This window comes from Mustela erminea, chromosome 10, assembly GCF_009829155.1.
Source record: "Mustela erminea isolate mMusErm1 chromosome 10, mMusErm1.Pri, whole genome shotgun sequence".
In the NCBI taxonomy this organism is placed as follows: domain Eukaryota; kingdom Metazoa; phylum Chordata; class Mammalia; order Carnivora; family Mustelidae; genus Mustela; species Mustela erminea.
The window spans coordinates 96,302,369-96,325,673 of record NC_045623.1 but is presented as its reverse complement, the minus strand read 5'-3'; the positions used below and the strand labels follow the sequence as shown (position 1 = coordinate 96,325,673).

The following is a 23,305-nucleotide window of genomic DNA, read 5'->3' as shown; positions in this document are numbered from 1 at the left end:
GCTTTAAAATGCTATACAAGAGGGTGCCTGGGTGGCTCAGTGGGTTAAGCCGCTGCCTTCAGCTCAGGTCATGATCTCAGGGTCCTGGGATCGAGTCCTGCATCAGGCTCTCTGCTTGGCGGGGAGCCTGCTTCCTCCTCTCTCTCTCTGCCTGCCTCTCTGTCTACTTGTGATCTCTCTCTGTCAAATAAATAAATGAAATCTTAAAAAAATAATAATAATAATAAAATAAAATGCTATACAAGATAATTTTCCAAATTCTAGAAAAACAAGAAAGTCTGTATCAAGGGAAGACATTACTCTGAAAGTATGCCACCCAGACACTTATAATCCTAAGAGGTGCCTTGTACCATGTGCCACGTAGAGGCAGAAAAAGAAAAGGCATGTAATCACTTAGAATAATTACAGTAATTGCAAATAACATTTATTGGTTGCTTACTGTGTGTAGGTCTGTTCTCAGCACTTTACATACACCAAACTCAATCTAATCCTTAAAAAAATACCCTGAGTGGGCTGATCTCCACTTTACAGTTAAAGAAGCCAAGGCTGCAGTTTCTCCCATGTCAAGAGACATGAGGGGTGCAGAGTCAGTTTTACCAGCTGCTGGGCTGACTCTATACAACAGAAAATTAAATCTTCCTTCTCCTCCAAAAGGGAATGGGTTATCCCAATGGGCAGCTTCTACCTGCAGATCACCAATGTGAACTGCTCTGCAAAGGAAAAACGCTCCAGCAGGAAGAATTCCGTTTGCTGATGTGGTGAACTCTAGCTACATTCTGCCTCTCGGAATAATACCAATACTTCCGTTCCGTGCAGAACAGCACCTTACTATTCAAGCAGCACCTCCCCACATCCTCTAGTTGACAGCAACACCTGAGATTTCAACAAGAGCACTGTCTCCAGAAGTCAACACTCTACCCCATGCTGGCACCTTCGCTGGCCCACATACAGTGTGCCCCTATTCAGGCACTGGGATACATGAGCTAGAAAGATCCAACACTGGCAGATACAGAGGAAACGTGCCATGCAGAAATGGAAGGACTGTGTGCCAGAGAAGCTTCCTGATACTGCCTACACTGGGAGCAAACAGCATCTTAACCCAAGAAATGACAACTACTCCCAACACAGGTGTTACATAAAACTAGAACTGCCCTAATTAACATGGGTAAGGAAAAGCTTGAAGACCCCACTCAGCTTCCCCTCCTGAGACAGGCTGCTGAATTGCTTCCTTAGACGCCACAGGCTCCACTGGACAGGATTTTAAAAGAACCTTTGTCAACACCCTTAGGAACTGTGTTCTGTGAACACCCTTAGGAACAGCCTTCTGTGAATATTCCTTCAACTGAAACAGAAATCAATCAAGACCGCATTAAAGCCCAAGGAAAAGTCTTACTGGAAAAGACTTTGGTCTTCTACTGTCTCGCTGATACTGCCCAAGAAGACCCCACCAGGGTCATACAAAGCTGGGCCTAACTCCTACAAGTTTCCACAAGCTCACTTCTGTCCCTTGTCAGGACTCCAGTGGGTAAGAAGACATACCAGTCCTCTCTCTAGGGACATGCTGCTTCACCCGAGTACAGCCATCAAAGCCAACAACTGGTGTTAAGCCTGACAAGCTGCCCCTCCCCAAGTCTGAAGAGCCCGTACTTGTTTTTCAGCTCGACGATGGCCTGCACGGTTCGGTTGTTGTAATAGAGGTTGATGGTCCGCACCATCTTTGTCCGTTTCAGATCTCCAATCTTCACTGTCACTTTGCTGATGGTGTGGCTGCCGATGAGCTTCACGACCTGCTGGGTGGTGGTGTACCGCGTGTCCACTTTAACGGAAGACAGCTTGATATACTAGACATGGGAATAACACACAAAACACTGTATCAGTTCAAGGCCACGGGTTCATCCTGCCTCCTTCAAAACTGATCACTGCAGCCCACTCTTCATCCACAGATGAAGTTTCTATTCAAGGTGGGAAGTGTGGCAGGTAAGCATTCATACCACTGGTGACTGAACACCTATGCGGCTACACTCAACCTCTGCAAACAAGAAACCCACGGGCCCTCCAAGCCTCACGATCACCCAGGTGAAAGACGGCACTTACACAAAACGGCACCTCTGGATTATTACACACCAGGCAGGGATCGCTCTCCAGGTAATAGCCATCAAATTCCACTAAGCCAGACAAGGTGCTAAAGAAGAAACCAGTCTCAGCATAAGGAAATCTTCATCTTAGAAAGCACTGAGCTTCACAAAGAAGCCGCAAATGAGCCACAACTCAACATTCCCTAAAGCGAGCCCCACCCTACTAAGAACACAGGGGAAAGTAAGAAATCCCAATAGGGCCTTGAAGTCACAGGAAGAGAATTTCAACCAATCAACCCTTGATGTTTCCTATTTCTGAGCTGTTCTAAGGCCAGAGGAATCCTAAAAAGCAATATTAAAATCTGACTCCAAGAAATTTTATAATTAAATTTACTAAAAATCTTTGAATTGTACACTTAAAATAGGTGAATTCTGTGGTATATAAATGATGCCTCAATGAACTTTAGAGGGAAAAAAAAGAGTCACCATTAAACCAGGGAAATAAGTTTTTTTTTTAATATAGCCATTTTCTTTAAGCCTATCTTACCTAACTTAGACTTAGACACTTGAAAATCAGAGGCATTCTCAAATGACTGCATACCAAAACCTAGATCAGCAGTTATATTTTGAGTACCCTGTGTGTGCAACGCCCCAGCTATGAGGGGGGGTGAATCAAAGACCAAGCAGAGAGAGGTATATCAATTCTTGGGTAAGAGGAAACTGATGTGGAGAGAGCAACTGGGACTGTTAATGGAGCTTCAAATAGGGACAAAGCAGAACAAGCTCACTTGTAAATGTTGGAGTTGGGATGGTTGGTAAGAATATGGTTCTGGGTCCGCAGAATCTCCACAGCCTTCTGTGAATATTCCTTCAACTGAAACAGAAATCAATCAAGACCGCATTAAAGCCCAAGGAAAAGTCTTACTGGAAAAGATTTGGTCTTCTACTGTCTCGCTGATACTGCCCAAGAAGACCCCACCAGGGTCATACAAAGCTGGGCCTAACTCCTACAAGTTTCCACAATCTTTGCAACAGTCATCTTTTCAGACCCTGTGGATGAAGGTCATTTTTATTCCCATGCAGAAGTAATGAAATGGTTATCCCGTTGCAGAGACATTTTTAGGGAAGTCGTCAGGGCTGCCAGGAAAACCAGGGTGACACCTTCTTTCCAAAAGCAATTGTAATGGGTTGTATTATCCTCCCCACCTGATCTCCTGCTGGCTAAGGCAAATTCAGTCTGTACTTAGTTGCATGTGTCATCTGTGTGGGACAGATGGTGGCTGTGCTTAAGATTCATCTCAAGAGATTTCACATGGGAACCCCCTATGCAGGTTAATCACAACGTCCTTAACTCAAGCAAGAAAAAGGTCAAATACGCAAAGTGAGCCCCTCTAATCACATATCAGCTATTACCTTCTTCTCTGTTTGTGGGGTTTTCAAGGAGAAATAGCCTAGCAGGTCCACAAACTGGGCAGCCTTACGACCGTAGGCTGGGAGTTCTGGCCATATGGACCACATCAGATCTAGCAGGAGTTCCTGTTGAGATTTGCTAGAGTTTCTGTAGATAAAGGACAGTTCATGTTACCAAGCAGAAAACCCTGAGGTTCCTTTTATTTATCAACAAGGCCCAGGTTATTGCTTCTGTAGATACGTCTATGTCCCCACAGCAAGGGTTTAAATTCGAGTCATTCTGCACTCTTTCCACAGCAGATCCTAACAGGTGTAGCTCAGTTCCTTTCCTGTCTCTAGATGGTGGCCTAAAGAGTCAAGCCTGGTCACTTTACAAACTTCTAAACAGTCCTCTCACGGAATAAGTGATCATGTCTTGCTTATGATGTCAGTTTAATGGCTAAAAGCAGATAACCAGATGAAGACATCTGTAAGTCAAGGGGATCCAGGCTGATGTAAATACGGGCACCGTGACCATGAGTGTGTAACACAACGCAAGACAGAACTACATCAACCGCTCATCTCCTGGACCCATGCAGACCAACAAAACTTAGCCCAGGACCTTACCTGTAGATGTGCAGGGTCAGACAGTGGGCCTGCCAGCGCACCGAGGAAGAATTGGACTCTAACAGGAAGCAACGCAGGAACTGAACCAAGGTCTCCTTATCTGCAAATTTGTTCAGCTGGTTCACCAGAGCTGTGCACAGCTGGTCCTCCTGGCTGCCCGAGCTCTCACCTGTAAGATCATGGAAGACCTGAGGACTGGAGAGCAGGAAGCAGGCTCTAGGGTTTTAAAGCCAGTGCTACCAGATGGAGAGGGAGGGAATCTAAGAGTTGAAAGCTTAAGCTTACTCAACTAAATGGTTCTAATTTGAAAATAACTTTTACTGGTGTATTGGAAAACCAAAGCCAGCCCCATATGAGACATGCGACAATAACGCTACCAAAAAAGCACAGGGAAAAGTGCCGACACAGGCCTGACACTGAGTACATGCACAGCCACCCTGGAGGGACACTGAGCACACGCACAGCTACCCTGGAGGAGGCATTTCCTTTCAGAGGTTTGCTACCCAAAACAGCTAGCTGAATAATTTACTAGGAAAAGGTAAGCCACCTCCACTGCTCTCCACCCCAATCACCCGTCCTAGGCCTCCAAGGACCATGAAAAGCAGTGAAGCAGAAGAGGCTTTTGTCTTTCTGATAATAAGGAATCAGCTAAAACAACTTCATATGTACAGCATTTAAGAGTTCACAAGGCATGTCTGCAAGCATCATTTGACTCTGACAACCCCTCCACGTAGCCAGTGTCATTTATTATTTCACAGGAAAACAAACTTGGCTTACTAAAACCATTTAGTACACTTTAACCATTCCTTGGGATGGGAAGCCACATGTTCAAGCTGTAACTCACAAGGACACGAAAACTAGACACTGGAGAGCATGAGAATTATAGGTCCTAGTAAATCGGAATAAAAGCCCTTTCTGGGGCGCCTGGGTGGCTCAGTGGGTTAAAGCCTCTGCCTTTAGCTCAGGTCATGATCTCGGGGTCCTGGGGTGGAGCCCCGCATCAGGCTCTCTGCTCTGCGGGGAGCCTGCTTCCCCCTCTCTCTCTGCCTGCCTCTCTGCCTACTTGTGATCTGTCTGCCAAAAAACTTAAAAAAAAAAAAAAAAAAAAGCCCTTTCTAAAGAGGAGCATAAGCCATGTGATCCAAGAGAAATCAGAACACCTCGCCCAGGTCACCAAGACAAGAGAGTGATGCTTACCCTCTTTCTCCTTTTCCTTTTCTTCTTTCTTGCTCTTCTTTGTGGAGGACTTGGACTGCGTCGTGGCCTGTCCGGAGCTGGCAGCCACAGGCGCTGCAGAGGAGGAGGCACTTGAGGAGCCGGCTGAGGCCGCCAGGGCGGCAAGGACTTTGCTGCCACATAGGGCACAGGAAAGCAGCTGCAGCAGCACTGGGGACACTCCCTCGTCCACCAGGAAGCTGACTTGGAGGAGGAAGTACAGGACGGCTGCAGGCAGAGGAGATGGGGGCTCAGCTCAGACACAAATGCACTGGACGGACAAGTCGCAGGAGCTGTGTCTGCCCGTGGCCAGGACTGCTCCCCTCCCCACCAGCTTGTACTCTGAGTCCTCTCTGCCAGATGTTGCCCAGAACTCCCGCCCTCTGTAGAAATGAGCTGGTAAACGTCCTAACAGCTACCTAAGGATCGACTCCCAGCCTCCACTTCTTCAACTAAGAGGATTCTCTAGATTCCACAGGTTCCTCTTTAGCTTTCGCTCCACAATCTGGAGGTCAGTGACTCCTACTGTACCCCCACAGCACCCCACATTTTATCTATGACCCTTATCACTCTGAAGTTCTGACTTGTCTTCTCAGCTGAACAAGAGTTTTATCTTAAGAACTTGAGAGGTCTTAGTTCTTAGTGTCTTAGTGTCTCACTCATAGCCTCATCTCTGGTCTCCAGTTCAGTGCTTGGCACAGGGCAGTCCTCAATAAACAGTACTCAAAGAGATGAATGAATGAACAACAGCCACCAAAAGTCGTGCACTGCTTACAGTCGTCTTTGATGCAGAATTTCTGCCAGTTGATGGTTCGCTGGGCAGCAATCTCGGCACAAGCCTTCAGGTGCTCCATCTGAAATGGAAACCGACCTCCCCAACTGAGTAGGGCCTCCAAGCAGCCTGCACCTACCACACCTGCTGCCTTGAGGGGTCTGTGCAAGGCTGCTGATCCAGTGCCCCGGGGAACCTGGGACCAAGGCCCACACACTGTCGCTTTTACTGAGCCTCCTCCATTCAGCTCCTACCACACAAATGCCCTTTGTTTGCAGGGGCCCATCACACCACTCAGTAAAGCAGCAGTAAAGATAGGCCACGACGGGAAACTACAATCCAGTTTACTTTTTTCTTTCCTTTCCTTCCTCCCCTCCCAGTTTACTTTTTTCTTGTCAAAGCACAATAGTAAGGACACTAGTTTAGGAGAATACTAAAGATATGCTCACCTAGAGCGACCATGCAATATACTGTTTGCTTCCTCAAAGTCTGAACAATTTACCTTCAGACCCATCATTTCTTTAGTATTCAAGGGCAAAAATCAGAGGTTGGCAAATTCCAGGTCAGTCCTGCCCATATGAGCCAATGACACAGGTAAGAAGCCCAAACCACTCCTCCTCATAATGGAGGTACCACTACCAGGTGGGAGCGGGAAAGGTGAGGGGGAAATCACAGACCCTGAAGCCCACTACACTTAATATGCAGCATTATGGACTACCCTGAGCTCAACTGCGGCTGTGACGTTCTCTGAATATATACAAGCCCTGTACTCCTCCAGCCGACTGCCTACCTCCCTGAGCCGCATCACATGAGGCTCCCTGCCCCACCGTCCCCCTCGCCACTCGTACCAGGCTGATGAGTGTGTCATACTGCAAGGCAGAGCCTGAGCTGGCTGTAACCACACTTGCCCGGAGGAATATCCCCTGTTCCTCCAGCAGCTTCTTGATCCCACGCACGTGGGAGTCCAGCGTGTGCAAATCCCGGAGCTGGCGGTACTTCTCTTTTGACCCACAGATGAAGAGCAGAAGTTTGCGGACTTGACGGCGCACAAATGGAGTTTGCTGGATCATCAGGTACTTGAGAGGAAAGGCAACACAGAGAGTCAGTGACTCAGGAACTGTGTCAACAGCAGACCTGGGTTTTCTTGAACTTTTGTTAGAAACTTTTAAGAAACACACACCAAGCTATTTCCTCATAGCCAAGATAGACTCTAGTGAATTCAGTACTCCTTACAGAGTGGACAGGAAAAAGAAAACTGTCAAAGAGGGGGAAAGAGCAATATTCCCACTCCCCTCCTGGAAGTCCTTTGGAATCTACAAGGAAGATGACCTCTACTCCAGCCCACCCAGAATGAAATGGTCAGGAAAACCTCTTCAAAATCTTTCAGGTCAAAGAAGTGGGGAAAAGGTTAGGTTGTTGTTCCATCTATACAACCCAAAATGGTTATTGGGGGCTTGCTAACATGTCAGTCTTCCCAGAGTAAATCTTAAGCTCGCTGTGATAACGTGATGGCAGCTAACTGTGAGCTACCATCCCTCAGCTGCCTCCAACCTCTCCCCACCACCCCGGCTACACACTGCTCTGCTATGGCCAGACCAAAAGTGCACTAACTACACTGCTTCTCTGCCAGCTGGCTCCCCGTCAGGTCCTGCCAAGAGGGAACAAAAAGGGATACCAGAGGGCCCGAAGAAAAAACACTGGCTCCTTCCTGTCTACCTGCTACCCTGACAGCAGCCCTTCGTTCTGGAAGCCTCCATCAGCTCTCCAGTATTCAAGGACAAACCAACTACAGTTGGTTCTAATCATCGGCTTTTTTCCATACTCCCAGAATCAACCGCGTGACATCCCCTCAGAGTTTCCTGGGGAGCAGTACCCCCTCCTCAGGTCCACCATACCGAATCCTCTTCAGACACAGGTCTGGGGTGGCTGCTGCCTAGAGCTAGAACATTACCTCAACATTCCCTGTTTTTCTTTTCGGTTCCTTAGTGGCCGTTCAGCCAACTCCCTATGTTAAAATCTCTTTGTAATTCAACTAGCACATTTTCTGTTTTCCAGACAGGATCCAAAATTATTAAAAACTCATCCCTTACCATCATACACAGAAACAGTCAAACGTACAGAATCAGAAACTAAAGCCATGGCTTGTCTGACAGCCATCTTCCACCGCTTCACCACACAGCTCACCCGGCGCAAGACCGACATGGTGTGAGTGGCGCGGCTAGGGGAAACGCTTCCTGACAGTGAGGACAGAAGGGGGCCATAAAGGCCATCAGAGCCAGGGTGCCTGAGTTGGTTAAGTGTCTGCCTTTGGCTCAGGACATAATCCTGGGGTCCTGGGGTCCTGGGATCGAGCCCCGCACTGGGCTCCTTGCTCAGCAGGGAGCCTGTTTCTCCCTCTCCTCCTCACCCCACCCCCGGTGCTTGTACCCACATGCGCTCTCAAATAAATAAATAAAATCTTAAATGAAAGAAAAAGAAAAGGAAAAAAAGGCAGTCACAGCAACGTCCTCTTCGTGACTGGCGCACTGCCTGGGCTTCACTTACCTCTGAGAGAAAGTAAAACCATGAATGATCAAAGACAGGAGGTGGGATGCGGGCGTTCGTGTCGGCAATCTTCTTGATTTGGTAAGGAAGCCTCAGGACCATCTCTGTCAGAAGCTGCGTATAGGCCTCAAACACATCAGCAGCATGTCCCTGGGGGAAGAACATCTGTGTAAGAACCTGTGATGGACAGGTGTCCACGACTACGCTCAGGAAAAGGGCGGGCTTACTGCTCATTAGGCACAGCTTATACCGGAGCCGTAAACGGGATCTCTCAAAGCTGGAGCCATCATTGTCCGACAGCTTGGTTTAAACCCAGCAAGGCCCCAGGCTCCAGGACACAGACCCCACTTGTCTCAAAAGTCCCAAAATTACACTCTGGGAAAAACAGTGGCAGTCAAGGATTTCTGACTTCCTGTGAGAGATGCAGTCTATTCCCTAGTACCAAAACCTTCTAGGATATCAAGAGACATTAAATAAACTGGGTGGCTCAGTCAGTTGAGCGGCCGACTCTGGATTTCAGGTCAGGTCAGGATCTGAGGGTCCTGGAATAAAGCCCCACCTCAGACTCTGCGTTCAGCAGGGCGTCTGCTTGAAGATCCTCCCTCTCTCTCTCCCCTCCCCTCCCCCGCATGCACGCGTGTACGCACGCATGTGCTCACTCCTTCTGAAATAAATCAATCTTATAAGAAGAAAGAAACCAACCACCCAACCAAGGCGGCCAGGATCACTTAATGCATAGCCCACAGAGGAGGGGCAGCTGAGGGGTGTGAGGACGGTGGAAGCAGCAGCTATCCCGCAGGCCACATGGTCCCCCAGGAAGAGCCTACAAGAATTTGGGGCACAATTCAACCGCTAGTTACTCATCGGGACTTTGCCAAGCAACTAGGGGTGCAAACAAGGGGAAGATGCCACGTGTGCACAGGGCACTCTGGGGACCGAGGGCAAGACCATCTTGATCTGACCTGCTAGCAGGAAGTGCACGTTGGGGAGGTTTTTCCCAGGACCCAGTGTGTGAGCCGGGTCTTGCAAGACTAGGAATTAACTCAGAGGGGAAGCAAGCAATGCAGAGGGAGAGCAGCTCAGGACAGGAAATAGGAAGGCAGTATGCCGCATCTGGGGCAAGGCACAGGACGGGGGCTGCATGCCAGGGGCAGTAGTGACACAGCTAGAGAGTTAAGTTCATAGCTGGGGTACTCAAAGAACTTTTTGGCCTAAAAGTTCTAGAAAACCAGCAAAGGGTTAAGAAAAGAGAACATGATGCGATTCACATTTTATGCCTGTTCTATCCATGTCGCAGTCAAAGCAGTTGGGAGTGTGCCGCAAGGGGCACTCGTACCGCTGCCCAGACACAAACGTGCAGAAAAGGCACTGATGATGGACGTGCACAGGCCCTGGCGCGCTCAGCGCTGGGCTTTCCTGCGTCAGGTCAGCCAGTGCTCACAACGACCCTACACAGCAAACCCTCGGTTTCCAGGTGTGCAAACCGAGGCACGCAAAAGCTGCACATAAATTGTCTGAGCTTCCCAGCTGGTAAGTGGGAATGCTTGTTCCCAAACTCACCTGATCAGAAAGCCCATCTTCTAAACTAGCTCCCTCAACGGCCTCTGATGACAGCAGGGGGAGTTCCTGACACACACACACACACACACACACCTGTGACATTACCCTGCTCCCCTTTCTCTAAGGAACTTAACATGAAAGGCCAGGTCTATCTGATTTCATTCAGCTCCTCTGCTTTACAGTCAGGAGTCCAAACCCCAGCAGAAGGGCGGGAAAAGTGGTTACTCACTAAACGACACCAAGATCAAAGCCTCCGGCAGCCCCTTGCCCTGGCTCCTGCAGCCCTCCTCGCAGAGCGGAAGGAGGAGAGTGCTCTGGAGGAGGGCAGAGGCAGTCCTTCGTCCGGGGAAAGGCCTCACCTTCACATACTGGCGGAGGAAGAATGGGCTCATGTCGGGTGGGGATGAAGTGGTGTGCGGTTTCAGCAGCTGGCTGGTGGCCACGGGCTCGTCGTCGTTCTGCTGGCTCTTCCAGTACTCCAGCAGGGATTTGAGCACGTGCAGGCAGTAGTCCACAGCGCCGGAGCTCAGCAGGGCTGCTGCTGTGGCGCTGGAGATGAGGGAAGACGACTGGGGGAAATAGGGAGGGAGGCAGAACGGCCTGTTAAGACCGCGGGGGGCAGGGGTAGGAAACCCACCAGTGATCGTCTCAGAGTGGGCCACTGGGGGATGGAGCTCATCTTTTGAGTTAGAAGTCCCCCAACTAACTCAGACACTCCCCATCTCTTTCCAACAATGGCATGTTAGGAACCAACCAACCCCAGGTCCCGGCTCTATTCGCCCACGTGCACATGCTAGAGGCCAAGGGGGTCAAGGATTGGATACCTTTCCCCTGGTAGGGGCAGGTTCTCTTCTTCCCTGGGCAACCAGAAAAGAAGCCCATTTCGAGGAGAGAGAAAACTTTCTACTCCAAGCACTTTTTAGCAACCCCACCCTCCAGACAGGGGCTCTCCCCACCAAACCAGCTTCTAAAGGAGATGGGGTAAGTGATCCCATGAATAAAAAAAGTGGGAGAAAAGCCACTGTAAATAAAACCATTAGGAGAGCCTTGCCAATCCCCGCAAACCCCACAGCTCATAAGCTCATTAAGATTGGATGCAGTCCAGCCTCCATTTCTACCTTCTCTGCTTTGTGTTAATCTCCTTTCCACCACACACACACTGCTTTCTCCCTGCTTTATTTCCATACCTTATAGCAACACACAGTAGGGGAATCCTCTTAGCCACCCTGCGCCTGGCAGAACAGTCCCCCCTTTTCAATAATGGAACTTCCAAACCCTGTAACCCCTCCAATGGAGGGATTGCTGGCAAAGATCAGGGCTTGGAAGGGATTCTGGAAAAGGTGGTGGCTCTGCTCTTAAAGAAGTGACAGCTTAGACTCCTTTCTCCTCTACAGCGACAATAGCCTATTCTAACTATCACCTCTGCCCATAGTCCTAGCTGACAATCCTCTTACCTTCCCCCACACCCCCGTGCTCAAAGCGACAGTACCTCACAGATGGAAGACTTGGATCCGGATTTGGTCCGGGACATGAAGACACTCAGGAGTCTCATTACGACCAGATGGACTTCATTCAGGGCACTGCGCTCATTCTTCTTGGAGACGTCCTGTAGGCAGACGCAAAGCCCAGAAGCCCACACTTACTTTAAGCTTGAGGCATCCACTCAACAAGGTTCCCCTCAGCCTATCAGCACTAACTGTTCCTCACGTGGAATTAGAGTCAAAACAGGTGCCTGCAGGACTACATTCGGATTACCTAGAGCCCAATACCCTTAAGAGACTGTATTAAGAGACAAACAACTAATTTACTGTTTTCAGCTTAGGGAACTACAAAAGGTCCGTGAGGGCAGCCACTCAGTCTGTTTCTCATTTACATCCAGATCCAACAGGAGGCCTGGGCCGAAGAAGGCACTGCCAACATTTTTGTTCAATCAACAGAACTAGAGCCCTCAGTGGGTGGTTATCCCTGAAACTAAGTGAAGTTCCTCTAAGAGAAGGACCTCAGTCCCTGTTTCTCACATGTCCAGACTCTCCAGTCTTACCTTTTTGTCCATGCCCAGTTCAGCAATTAGCTGGGACAGCAGGTTGTCCAGGGCCCCCTTGTCTTTCTCATCTTCTCCATCCAGATCTGTAGTGAGCATCAGGATGACCTGGAAGTCAACAGAGAGAGAAAACATGAGCGCCAGGAACCTAAAGAGGACTCCAAACACACAGGGTTCAGAGGAAATCCCAATCTTCCTGACTATCCAATCAGTCATAAATATAATCCACGAAAAGATCCTAAATCCCAAGGTATCCAAAGATCTTTAAGTGTCCAGAGTCAGAAGAGTCAATTTTGGTACATGCCAACCTTGGCATCACAAAAAATGTTTTTTTGACTAAACTACATTATAACCAACCAAAGTGGCTTAACAGAGGGTGAAGGGCTGTGCTCAAAACTAAAGAACTTTCCGCTTAAGGAGAAGGCAGCTAGTGGGAGAACAGCTACCAGACCACATTCCAACACGGTGTTAATAAAGACTCATTACACACTAAGAATCTCGGGGGCAGACATTTGCTCCTGGATCTGTCAATAACTAGCTGGGTGACTGCAGGCATCTCTTTCAATTCTCTGACCCTCCACCTTTTCATCTACAGCGTTAAGGGCTACAACTTGCAGTTCAAAATTGCATTCCATTATTCTATGACCTAACACCAAACAAAGCCTTACAGAGCCTCTAGAAGAGAGATGTGAGCATGCTAAAGGGTGGTCCGACCACAGTGGGACAGACCCAGGTGAACTGAGGGATACCTGCATGTACGGGATGGCCCGGACACCTCCAACATTTCGTAACTGGGGCAAGGTTTGCAGAAGTCTCTCCAACAGCATCAGACGGACCATGTGCAGTCTAAAAGGCCAAGGAAAATACATGAGATGTGAGCTAGTTCACAATCACGAACTGGCTGTAAACAGTTCTTTCCTCCTGCTACCAAGGTAAACAAAGAGCCTACTGCTTAGAAACAATCCTACCATTAGCAAAGTGTTCAGAAATGCCTATCTGGTAACAACACCAACACAGAAGGAGAAATCTCGCTCTGTTAAAAGGAACGAACTAGTCCAAACTACAACGGATGGCCCTGAAAACCTGTTACAGGGGAAGTTAGCATTTCTCAAGCAATCAGCCCTAGCTATTCTCAGTAGTGCACTCTGTGGCCTTTTCCAACACATGACCCCATCCTGCCTCCCAGCACTATCTTCTGGGATCCCTCCATCTACAAAGTCTGCCTCGTCCAGTTGCAGTGACCCAGTCCTTTTTTTTCTTGCTTCCCGGAAAGTCTGGCACTGCTTTACCCTCTCAACTCGCCGACCCTTTTTCCTAGTGGAAAATACAATCTCAACTCTACCCTTTCCACACTGGACCCATGAATTCTCCCATATATTCAGGGGGGCACTAACGTGGCGGGGCTTCGCTACTGTATGTGTGCTTCTGGTGCTCTAGTGAATACGCTGCTTCGAGAGAGGACCGAAATGAAAAGGAATTAAGTACAGTCCTGATGACAATCTGGTTGGCAGTCCCAACTAACACACAATCGTACACAGATGAAGAACACGTTTGCGGCATCAATTAATGCCTTCACTCTCACAGTTCATAAACTGTTCTAGATTCATTTTACTTTACAGACTGTGTATAATAAACCACAGGTGTACATATGCCTAAAAAACTGATTTTCATGTGTAACATATACCCAGGAGATAACTAGATTATTTTCAAAATATTAAAATTTCAATCGAAGTATGGGGTCTTGATTGATAAATGACCATGATTCCAAAAATAACTCAAAGGAATGAGCTGTTAAAAGTCCTTCACGGGCACCTGGGTGGCTCAGTGAGTTAAAGCCTCTGCCTTCAATTCAGGTCATGATCCCGGGGTCCTGGGGTCGAGCCCTGCATGGGGCTCTCTGCTCAGCCGGGAGCCTGCTTCTCCCTCTCTCTCTGCCTGCCTCTCTGCCTATTTGGGATCTCTATCTGTCAAATAAATAAATAAAACTTTTTTAAAAATAAATAAATAAATAAATAAAAGCCCTTCAGAATACAGTCACACGTAAAAGTTCACACATACATCCAAAGAATAAAGCTGTGTAGGGACCAAATGAGTAAGAATTGCTCAGAAATGGGACGCCTGGGTGGCTCAGTGCGTTAAATCCTCTGCCTTCGGCTCGGGTCATGACCCCAGGGTCCTGGGATCGAGCCCCACATTGGGCTCTCTGCTCTGAGGGAAGCCTGCTTCCTCCTCTCTCTGTCTGCATCTCTGCCTACTTGTGATCTCTGTCTGTCAAATAAATAAAATCTTAAAAAAAAAAAAAAAGAATTGTTCAAGAATGTACAAGACACAGCAAAGAAAATAGGACAATGGCAGCTCAAATTTAGCAGTTCAGTTTCTACTTGCAGGATAAAACAGCAAGCTTTGAGATGGATGCAAGTCTTCAGATCGGCAGAACATACTTGTGAATGCACATGTATGAGAGAAAAAGGCAACAAAATGAGCAGAGTCTGGACCTGGACCAAGATGCTGCCAGACTACAGCTTTTTAAACTCTTAGAATCTCACAAAAAAAGTAAACTCTATACCAAAGATTACAAGTTCCATTTGTTTAGTGACTTAAAATAAAAACAAATTAGTTACTATATTATTTAAAGTAAGTCATTTAATAATTACTCAATTAACTTATCCTTGAAAAATAAAAGTTTAATTATAACCACATTAGAGGCACCTGGGTGGCTCAGTTGGTTGAGTGTCTGCCTTTGACTCAGGTCATGATCGCAGGGTCCTGTGATCGAGCCCTGTTGTCAGGCTCCCTGCTCTGCAGGGCAGGGGTGAGCGGGGGAATGCCTGCTTTTCCCTCTCTCCCCCACTCCTGCTCTCTCTTGCTAGCTCTGTCACACTGTCTCTCTCTCAAATAAACAAAATCTTAAAAAAAAAAAAAGACACTTTAGACTTCTACTAACATGGCTAGGTTACCTAAAACAATCCTCCTAAAAAACATTAAAATTCCAAAAAAGACAGAATATCATTTTAGAAGCAATGTGGTGTCTCAAGAAACTTGAAAGGATTGAAATCACACAGTATGTTCCCTAACCACAGTAAATTAAATTGGTAACAGAAAAGTAATTAGAAATTCCCCAAAGGTATGGCAATTAAGCCACATACTTCTAAATATCCCATGGGCCAAAGATGAAAATTACAACAGAATTTAGAAAACATTCTTAACTGAATAGCAATAAAAATACAACACATCAAAATATATGAGTCCCAGCCAAAGCAGACTTTAAAGGTAAGTTCAGAGAGAAATACCTAGTTTTAAATACATATTTAAAATGAAAAGTTTGGGATGCATGGGTGGCTCAGTTGGTTAAGCCTCTGCCTTCGGCTCAGGTCATGATCCCAGGGTCCTGGGATCGAGCCCCACATCGGGCTCTCTGCTCAACGGGGAGCCTGCCACCCCCTCTGTCTCTGCCTGCCTCTCTGCCTGCTTGTGGTGTCTGTCAAATAAATAAATAAAATCTTAAAAAAAAATGGGGCGCCTGGGTGGCTCAGTGGGTTAAAGCCTCTGCCTTCAGCTCAGGTCATGATCTCAGCATCCTGGGATCGAGCCCCACATGGGCTCTTTGCTCAGCGGGGAGCCTGCTTCCTCCTCTCTCTCTGCCTGCCTCTCTGCCTGCTTGTGATCTCTCTCTGTCAAATAAATAAATAAAATCTTTAAAAAAAAAAAAGAACCCATTATTTAAAAAATAAATAAATAAAATTTAAAAAATAAAATGAAAGGTTTAAAATCAGTGATTCAAGTTTCTATCTTATTAAGCTAAAAAAAGAAGAAAAAATTAACTCTCAAAAGGTACCATAAAAGCTTATTAAGCAAAGAAAGGAAATATGAAGAATGGAAATAAAACAGAAGAATGGACATACAACATAAAAGCCAAAGTTGGTTCCCTGTAAATAAAGTTGGTAACTCCAAGCAAAGCTGACCTTTGAAAAAAGAACATACATATAAGTTACCAACATTAAAAATGGAAAAAGGTACATCGCCACAGACCCTAAAGACATTAAAAGGATGATTAAAAAAAATTATAGGGGCTCTTGGTGGCTCAGCTGATTAAGCATCTGACTCTTGATTTCGACCCAGGTCATGATCTCAGGGTCCTGGGATCAAGACCTGCATCAGGCTCCCTCTCTCTAACTGCCTCTCTGCCTACTTGTGATATATATCTGTGTCAAATAAAGGAGTAAAATCTTAAAAAAAAAAAAAAAAAAAAAAAAGTCCAGAACCAGATGACTCCACTGCTGAGTTTTTTTTTGTTTTTTTTAAAGATTTTTTCTTTATTTATCTGACAGAGATCACAAGTAGGCAGAGAGGCAGGCAGAGAGAGAGGAGGAAGCAGGCTCCCTGCAGAGCAGAAAGCCCGATGTGGGGCTCGATCCCAGGACCCTGGGATCATGACCTGAGCCGAAGGCAGAGGCTTAAACCACTGAGCCACCCAGGTGCCCCCACTGCTGAGTTTTTACAAGAATTTACAGGTGTACTAACAACGACATCACACGAACTCGTCAATTTTTTTCTTGCTTCCAAGAGTCAGACGCTTAACTAAATGAGCCACCCAGGAGCCCTCTATTTCATGTTTTATGCCCGCTACTCAAATAGATCTTAAGAACCCAAAAATAATTAAGCACAGTAATTTTTTTTTTTTTAAAGAAAAAAAGATACCATGAGACATGGAAAAAAGACTATGATAGTAAAACTATGTAAAAAGAGTCCCAGGAAGAAAAATGACAGAAAATGAGGCAGAAGCAATATCTAAGGAGACTAACAGATGAGCATTTTTTAGAATAAAAGACTCTAACCCAAACATTCCAGAGTCCCTCTTGAAGCAGAATAAATATAAAGAAATCTATCCTGGGGTGCCTGGGTGGCTCCATCGGTTAAGCATCTGCCTTCGGCTCAGGTCATGATCTCAGGGTCCTGGCATCCAGCCCCACACATGGGTCTCTGCTCAGCAGGGAGTCTGCTTCTCCCTCTCCCACCTCCCAATCGTGGGTGCACACATTCTTGCTTACTCTCTCCCTCTCTCTCTCTCTCAAATAAATAAATAAAATCTTAAAAAGAAAGAAAGAAATCCATCTGAACTATATCCTAAATAAAGATCTTATAAGCAGCAGTAAGGACACTATATTCAAATAAACAGCGGTTATGACAGCAGGTCACTTCTCACTGGCAGTAACAGTGGATATCATTTTCAATTTGTGGGGAGAAAAACTACCGGCACAAAACTCTATACCCATCAACAACATGCCCACAAAATGTGAGCTGAATGAACACATTTCCAGACTAAGAAAACCTGCGATTTTATAAGTAGTGGCCCTTCCCTCATGGAAAATCTAAATGACGCACTTCAAGAAGAAATGATCCTAGACAGAAGGTCTGACACGCACAGACAAATATTAAGCACAGAAAGTGGTATGCATGTGAGTAAACATGAACAAACACTGACCACACAAACTGTACAAAACAGCAATAGTACCTTGAAAAAGCTTCAAAAGCCTTTTTTGAAAAAGAATTAAAACACACAAAAATAACAGCTTGAATTGATAAGAAGGGGTCAAGCCTCCAAGGTCCTCTGTATTATGCAGGAAGAAGATGCAACTGTGAGATAAATTTAGTTTTGGTAAGTTAAATGTACATGTTGAATGACCAGGGTAACCACCAAAGACTGGAAACCGTGAACAACCTGCAAATGTAGGAGAGGGCAGAGAGAAGAAAAGAAAAAGGGAGGAAAACATAGCAAACTAACCCAAAAGAGGACTGCAAAGACAAAAAAACAGAAACAGGCAAAACAAATAAGCAGCAGGAAGTAAATGGTAGGCATACATTTCAATTCATCAGTAATTAACACTTATCACAAATGAACTTAACTATTTGAATTCACAAGCAATGGCAGACTGGATTAAAAATGTTTTAAATAAATTTCAAAAAACAAAAAATCGCAAAGACCACATCTCCAAACACATGGAATTAACCTAGGCATCCTGTTAAGAGAAAAAGAAAAAGATTAAGTAAAAACCCCTTTATGGTAAAATGTTAAAAAACAGACTCCATCAAAATATCATCATTTAGTGGAGCCAGAGGTCACCTTCATGCAAGAGATGTTCCAAGAACTGAAGCTGAAGCAGTGGGAAACAGAGAGTATAGGAGACACTCCTTGAAGTCCTCTGAAAATGTCTTATGCCTGCCAGTTTCAATGACCTTTTATTTGGATAGAAATCATAGAATCCAAAATGCTAGTTATTTCTGCACTGCACTAATATGAAAATTTGGGGCCTCAACAAATTTAACAAACATTAGATCGCAAATGTGTTTCTCCAGTCTCCCCTTCTCAGTTAACAGCTATGTTCACTCCACCAATCCAGTAGCAACCACCACCAGAACTTCTTGAAGGGGATGGACCAGGATTTTATAGATTACTTCCAGTTTGCCAAATGCCCTCCCACTGGTATTTCTAGACGTAAATATGTATTTGGTCTGCCTTATTTCTCTGTTACCTTGTAGACACACTGAACAAGGAGCCATTTCTAGCATATATGTAATAGCCATCACTGTTGAGCCTAGAAGAGTGCCACTTCTAAAGAGAATGCTACAAAGTGAGTTTATGGGGAATGATGAAACAAGAGAGAGCTGAGCAGGAGGATACAAGTTTTCAAGACAATCACTTTACAGTAATAAGGGATATTGAGGGGCCTTAAGAGAAGGAACATGTTGTATTCTCTCCACAGTTAATTTGATGTAATTCTAATTAGGACAAAGAAGACAGGCCTAGAATGTTTCCTACGATCTTGAACCGTTTCCTGAGTTTATTACCTGCATATTTAAAAAAAAAAAAAAATACACTATTAACATCTCTGCACCTCCTGCAACTGCTCCATCACCTTATTCCCGAAACACTCTCCCATAGCCTCCTGACTGCAAATGACCAGGTCCTAACCTGTTGCTAGTGTGGACATCGCCTTCCCCTTCCCCTTCGCCTTCTCCCTCGGAGCCATCTCCCTCCTGGTGTCCGGTGGTGGTGCTGATGGCGCCAGTGCTGGAGCTGACACTGCCTGGTCCAGCTGGGTGCCCCTCCACTGTGGCATCACCATAAGCACTGCTCCGGCCAGATACTAGAGGGAAATGGTTAAAAAAAAGTGTAAATCAAATCCTCAAGCATGACAGAATCCAATACACACTGAAGTCAGCAATAGTTCAGAGACGCCTGTTCAGAGAATTTTTTCTTCTCTGTGAAGAAGAGAATAAACAAGGACTGAATTCAAGATTCTGGCCCCAGAGCACTATGCTACAAGACTCTCAGGGCAGCCCCTCACCCTTCTGTGGTAGGTAAGATCCACCTACAAGAACAACCTCTGCTGTTGATGCATTTCCATCCCCTAACCCAGGGGAAATGTACACTGATTCGGGAACCTAGGAATTATCAGCTACTCTTAATCCCTTCCCTAAAATATTTTGCTATCTGATTTTTAACCACAGGTTGGTTTATAAGATCAAATCAAAACGGCATGCTTCCTCATTCCACAGCCCCACCGTGTCATCCGCAGACAGTGAAGGCAGCCCGCTATGTTAAGAGGAAGACTGCCCGACAGCTTCCCCCAACAGCGGGGACAAAAGCCACAGTATGATGGATTTCAAGGTTATACCATAACTATTTTAGATTACTCCTGATTTGGGATAACACATATCCTTGCTTTCTTCCAATAAGACACAATTAAAATCTGCCTGTAAAATGTTCCAACATTAACCATGTCATGCCTAAGCTCCTATCACTAAACATTTGAAACTCCAGTATTTACGTCAAGTTAATCCCACCAGACTTTCAGTGAGCCCTCAAAATTTCCCTTTGCTGACATCAATCCCAGGAGCCAGTGAGAGATTCCTAGTGTGTTTCCACCCCTGCCCAAGGAGATCAGGACCTCCAGCCACATTACCACTGTGCTCGCCAGCCACCGAGTCCACGGCGCTTCCCCCGCTCTCCGAGCCCACGCTACCACCGTGGTCAGCAGGGGAGGTCCGAAGGGTGGAGCCATCAGTCGCTGCTGTGCTGCCCTCGTCATCCGAGGCTGGAGCTGAGAGAGTAACGAGAGCTGTTACAGGTAAAAAACCCCTCCTGGGGGCGACAGCATCAAACCACACAGCGCAGAGGACACGATGCAGTTTATACACCCTGTCATCGAAGGAAAAAGGGAAAGATCTGCTTTGCTGGTTCATCACCAACAGGAACAAACACTATACATGGAGCGTTGCAAACAGTACTGAGACAGAGGGAAACCCCAGCTTGCTGGGCATTTCCTTTGCTGCTACACTATAGTGCAAGCAGCACAGAGATCCAACGAGAATCTGTGAGTTGGATGCTCAGTTTTAGCTAGAATGCCCCATGGCCACCACTGTCTAGGTGTTACTGACACCTGCTGAGATCAGAAACTACCCATGACCAAAGCATGGGACTCTCAATTTTAATGAGATTTGTTTTGCAAGCAGTTAATTTGTGCTTATGGTAGAAAATCACTTGTCATGAGCTCTTGAATCAACCTTGTTGGTTTGTTGGTTGGTTGGTTTGGTCAGGTGGTCCAGAGGGGAGCTCATGGGGAAATTTCACCCCTCCTCATCATCCTCCTTAGACACTAAGAGTGAAGCAAGGAAATCCCCCAGAGACAGCCACAGCATCCAGGATCAGGGCTGAGCTGAGACAGGAGGAAAATGCTGAATGAGATACATGGGGGAGGAAAGCCAAGACAGCCACAGAGCACAAGAGAACACAATCGGCACAGCATGACAGCCACCTCCAATCCTTAGGGAACAACAGCTAACGAGAAGTGAGGAAAGCGACACGCATGGCAGCAGGTGAGAGGGGACAGCCAATGTCTCCCTTTCTCTTCTACCCAGAGTAACACTCCCAAGAGAAGAGAAAGAAAGGGAAGAAAAGAAGAAAGAAACACAGGGAAGCAGCACTCAGGAAAACTCTAACCCAACCCTTCCACTCCTCAGGAGGTGATTTTCCAGGGGATCATTCACGTGTTCCCTCCTCCTCTATTTGGTCCAACTCTCTACTCAGGACATTTTCTTTTCCTTTACCAGATCAGCAAAGAGACTGAGTGCAAAGACAAAACGACATCTGAAGAGTTCCTACGTATTTTAACTGTCCACACACCACTACCTCCCAAGCTCACAGCCCTGACGGTGAGCCACGCTGACCTGAGGCAGGACTCGGCTTCCTGCGGCTTCACTTTTACTTGTAAATGAAGAGAAAACAGTGCATGGCACGAGCTCTACTTCTCGTCTCCCTGCTCCTGTTGTCTAAACTGTCCAGACTCTGGTGAAGAGCCCTAAAAGCTATCACTGCACCCCTACACCCTGCAAGCCACTCTCTTGGCCTCTCCCTGGGAACCAGCAGGAGTCAGGCAGCATGCAAAGTGTGAGGAAGCAGAGCCATGAGCGCCTTTGCCAAGCTGCAGCACTGTGCCCTCCATGCCCATATTTCTAAAGCAAAGGCAGAAGCAGGAAGTCCAGAATGGCCTGTCAAAGCAGCTGCCCGTTCCACTCTCACAGCACTGGAAACAAGGCTGGAGGGTCCTGGGGCCCTGAGCCGTGCTCCTTGCTGTGGACAGTTACCTGATGCTGTGGTGTCAGAGAGGGTTCCTGCGTCCAGAGAGGAAGAGCTGGGTGCCTGGCCGGACAGCCCCAGGCTCTGCAGGCCCAGGGCACTGCTGCTGCTGCCTGGGAAACAAGTGGAGAGTGAGCACAGCATTCCCTCCAATCCCCCTCCACAGCGCTGCTTTGGCCACCTGCTGCCCTCGGGAGCCTAAACTCACCAGCATGTGACCCCCTCTGGCCTAGAGGAAGTTCATCAACAGCCGCCACCGTCTACCCACCAAGTTTGGCTACAGACATGGTGGAAGGCTTCCTTCAGCTCAGGCAAGACACAGGCTGGAGTAATCTAACACATTTGGGAGGAAATAATCCCCAAAGACCAAACTAACAGAAATGAGGAGACGGACTCCCAGATAGCAAATCCCACCACGTCCCTCTCACTCTCCACCTGTGTCTCTGAACAGCTCTCACCCAGATCAACCTCTCCCCAAATCTGGGGACAAGCTAAGTCAGCTGGGTATCAGTAACTGCCAAACCCTCTTTGCTGTGCAAGGCCACCGGGCGGCTCTGTTCCTGGCATGGCCTCTACCTTGCTGGTCCTGCTGCAGGCTCAGGGCAATGGCTAGTTCAACCATGGTCTCGTCATCTGCATCAGGTGGGATGTCCAGCATGGGGGGGAAGCCCTCTGCGCCTGCCAGCAGGGCCTCCAGGGGAGAGGGGTTGCCATTGTTGACATTTTCGGCTGTCTCCAGCACCATCGACTCAGACTGCAGAGAGAGAGCTCTGTCAGTGTCCCATGGTAAACAGCAGCTTTTACAGGTGCACAGAGTGAGAGCCGGAAGAGAGCTGTGAGACTCGTCTTCCCCTCTCCTGCTGCCAGAGACTCACCACCATCTCAAAATCTCCATGGTCCACCTCACTCTGTTCCTGGCTTTCCTGACGGATGTGACCACCATTCGGAATCCCTGATGACTGCATTTTCTCGTCTGCATCATCATCGTCATCATCATCCTTGTCTCCTGAGTCAGAGAAACCCCAGTCACCTGAAGATGCCTGTTCTTTCCTCCCTTGGCATGTGGTGCAATAAGTCACAAAGCAACACAAACCCGAGACAAGCTACCAGTGAGAGCCCTATGCTTCAGAGGGAAACTTCGAGGTCATCCCAGCCTTGTCCTCCCACTTCCTGGACCCAGCAGGATCTGGGAAGATGGGGTTGGCAGTGATAGTTTGTCCCCTTAGGAAAATACCTTCCCATAGCCGATGATGTGACAAAAACAAAAACAAAACAAAACAAAACAAAAAAAAAAAAAAAAAAAAAAAAAAACCTTGGATTCCCAAGAGAATTCCAAGGGCAGAGAAATAAAACCAGGAGACCCCATGAGCTCCTGCCAACTCCCAGGAGACCTTGGGCAAGACCAGGAAAATAATACACCAGAGATGTTTATCTGTGATGTCATG

General features: G+C 46.9%; 1 protein-coding gene across 8 annotated transcripts in view; it reads right to left on the bottom strand.

Moving 5' to 3' along the window:
• UBR4 (ubiquitin protein ligase E3 component n-recognin 4) overlaps positions 1-23,305 on the bottom strand; it is a 136,859-nt gene that overhangs the window by 42,057 nt on the left and 71,497 nt on the right. For 6 of the 8 annotated variants that reach the window (XM_032302693.1, XM_032302697.1, XM_032302698.1 and 3 more), the window contains 18 exons: positions 22,736-22,866; positions 22,437-22,614; positions 21,869-21,973; positions 20,188-20,325; positions 19,194-19,368; positions 12,973-13,069; positions 12,224-12,331; positions 11,672-11,788; positions 10,542-10,751; positions 8,623-8,772; positions 6,927-7,154; positions 6,082-6,160; positions 5,289-5,534; positions 4,092-4,260; positions 3,489-3,633; positions 2,864-2,949; positions 2,095-2,182; positions 1,648-1,841 (listed from right to left, as the gene is read on the bottom strand). In XM_032302693.1, coding sequence (XP_032158584.1) covers positions 1,648-1,841; positions 2,095-2,182; positions 2,864-2,949; positions 3,489-3,633; positions 4,092-4,260; positions 5,289-5,534; positions 6,082-6,160; positions 6,927-7,154; positions 8,623-8,772; positions 10,542-10,751; positions 11,672-11,788; positions 12,224-12,331; positions 12,973-13,069; positions 19,194-19,368; positions 20,188-20,325; positions 21,869-21,973; positions 22,437-22,614; positions 22,736-22,866 — 2,644 coding nt within the window. The remainder of the gene's footprint in view (positions 1-1,647; positions 1,842-2,094; positions 2,183-2,863; positions 2,950-3,488; positions 3,634-4,091; positions 4,261-5,288; positions 5,535-6,081; positions 6,161-6,926; positions 7,155-8,622; positions 8,773-10,541; positions 10,752-11,671; positions 11,789-12,223; positions 12,332-12,972; positions 13,070-19,193; positions 19,369-20,187; positions 20,326-21,868; positions 21,974-22,436; positions 22,615-22,735; positions 22,867-23,305) is intronic. The other 2 variants (XM_032302695.1, XM_032302699.1) reach the window with 2 other exon arrangements.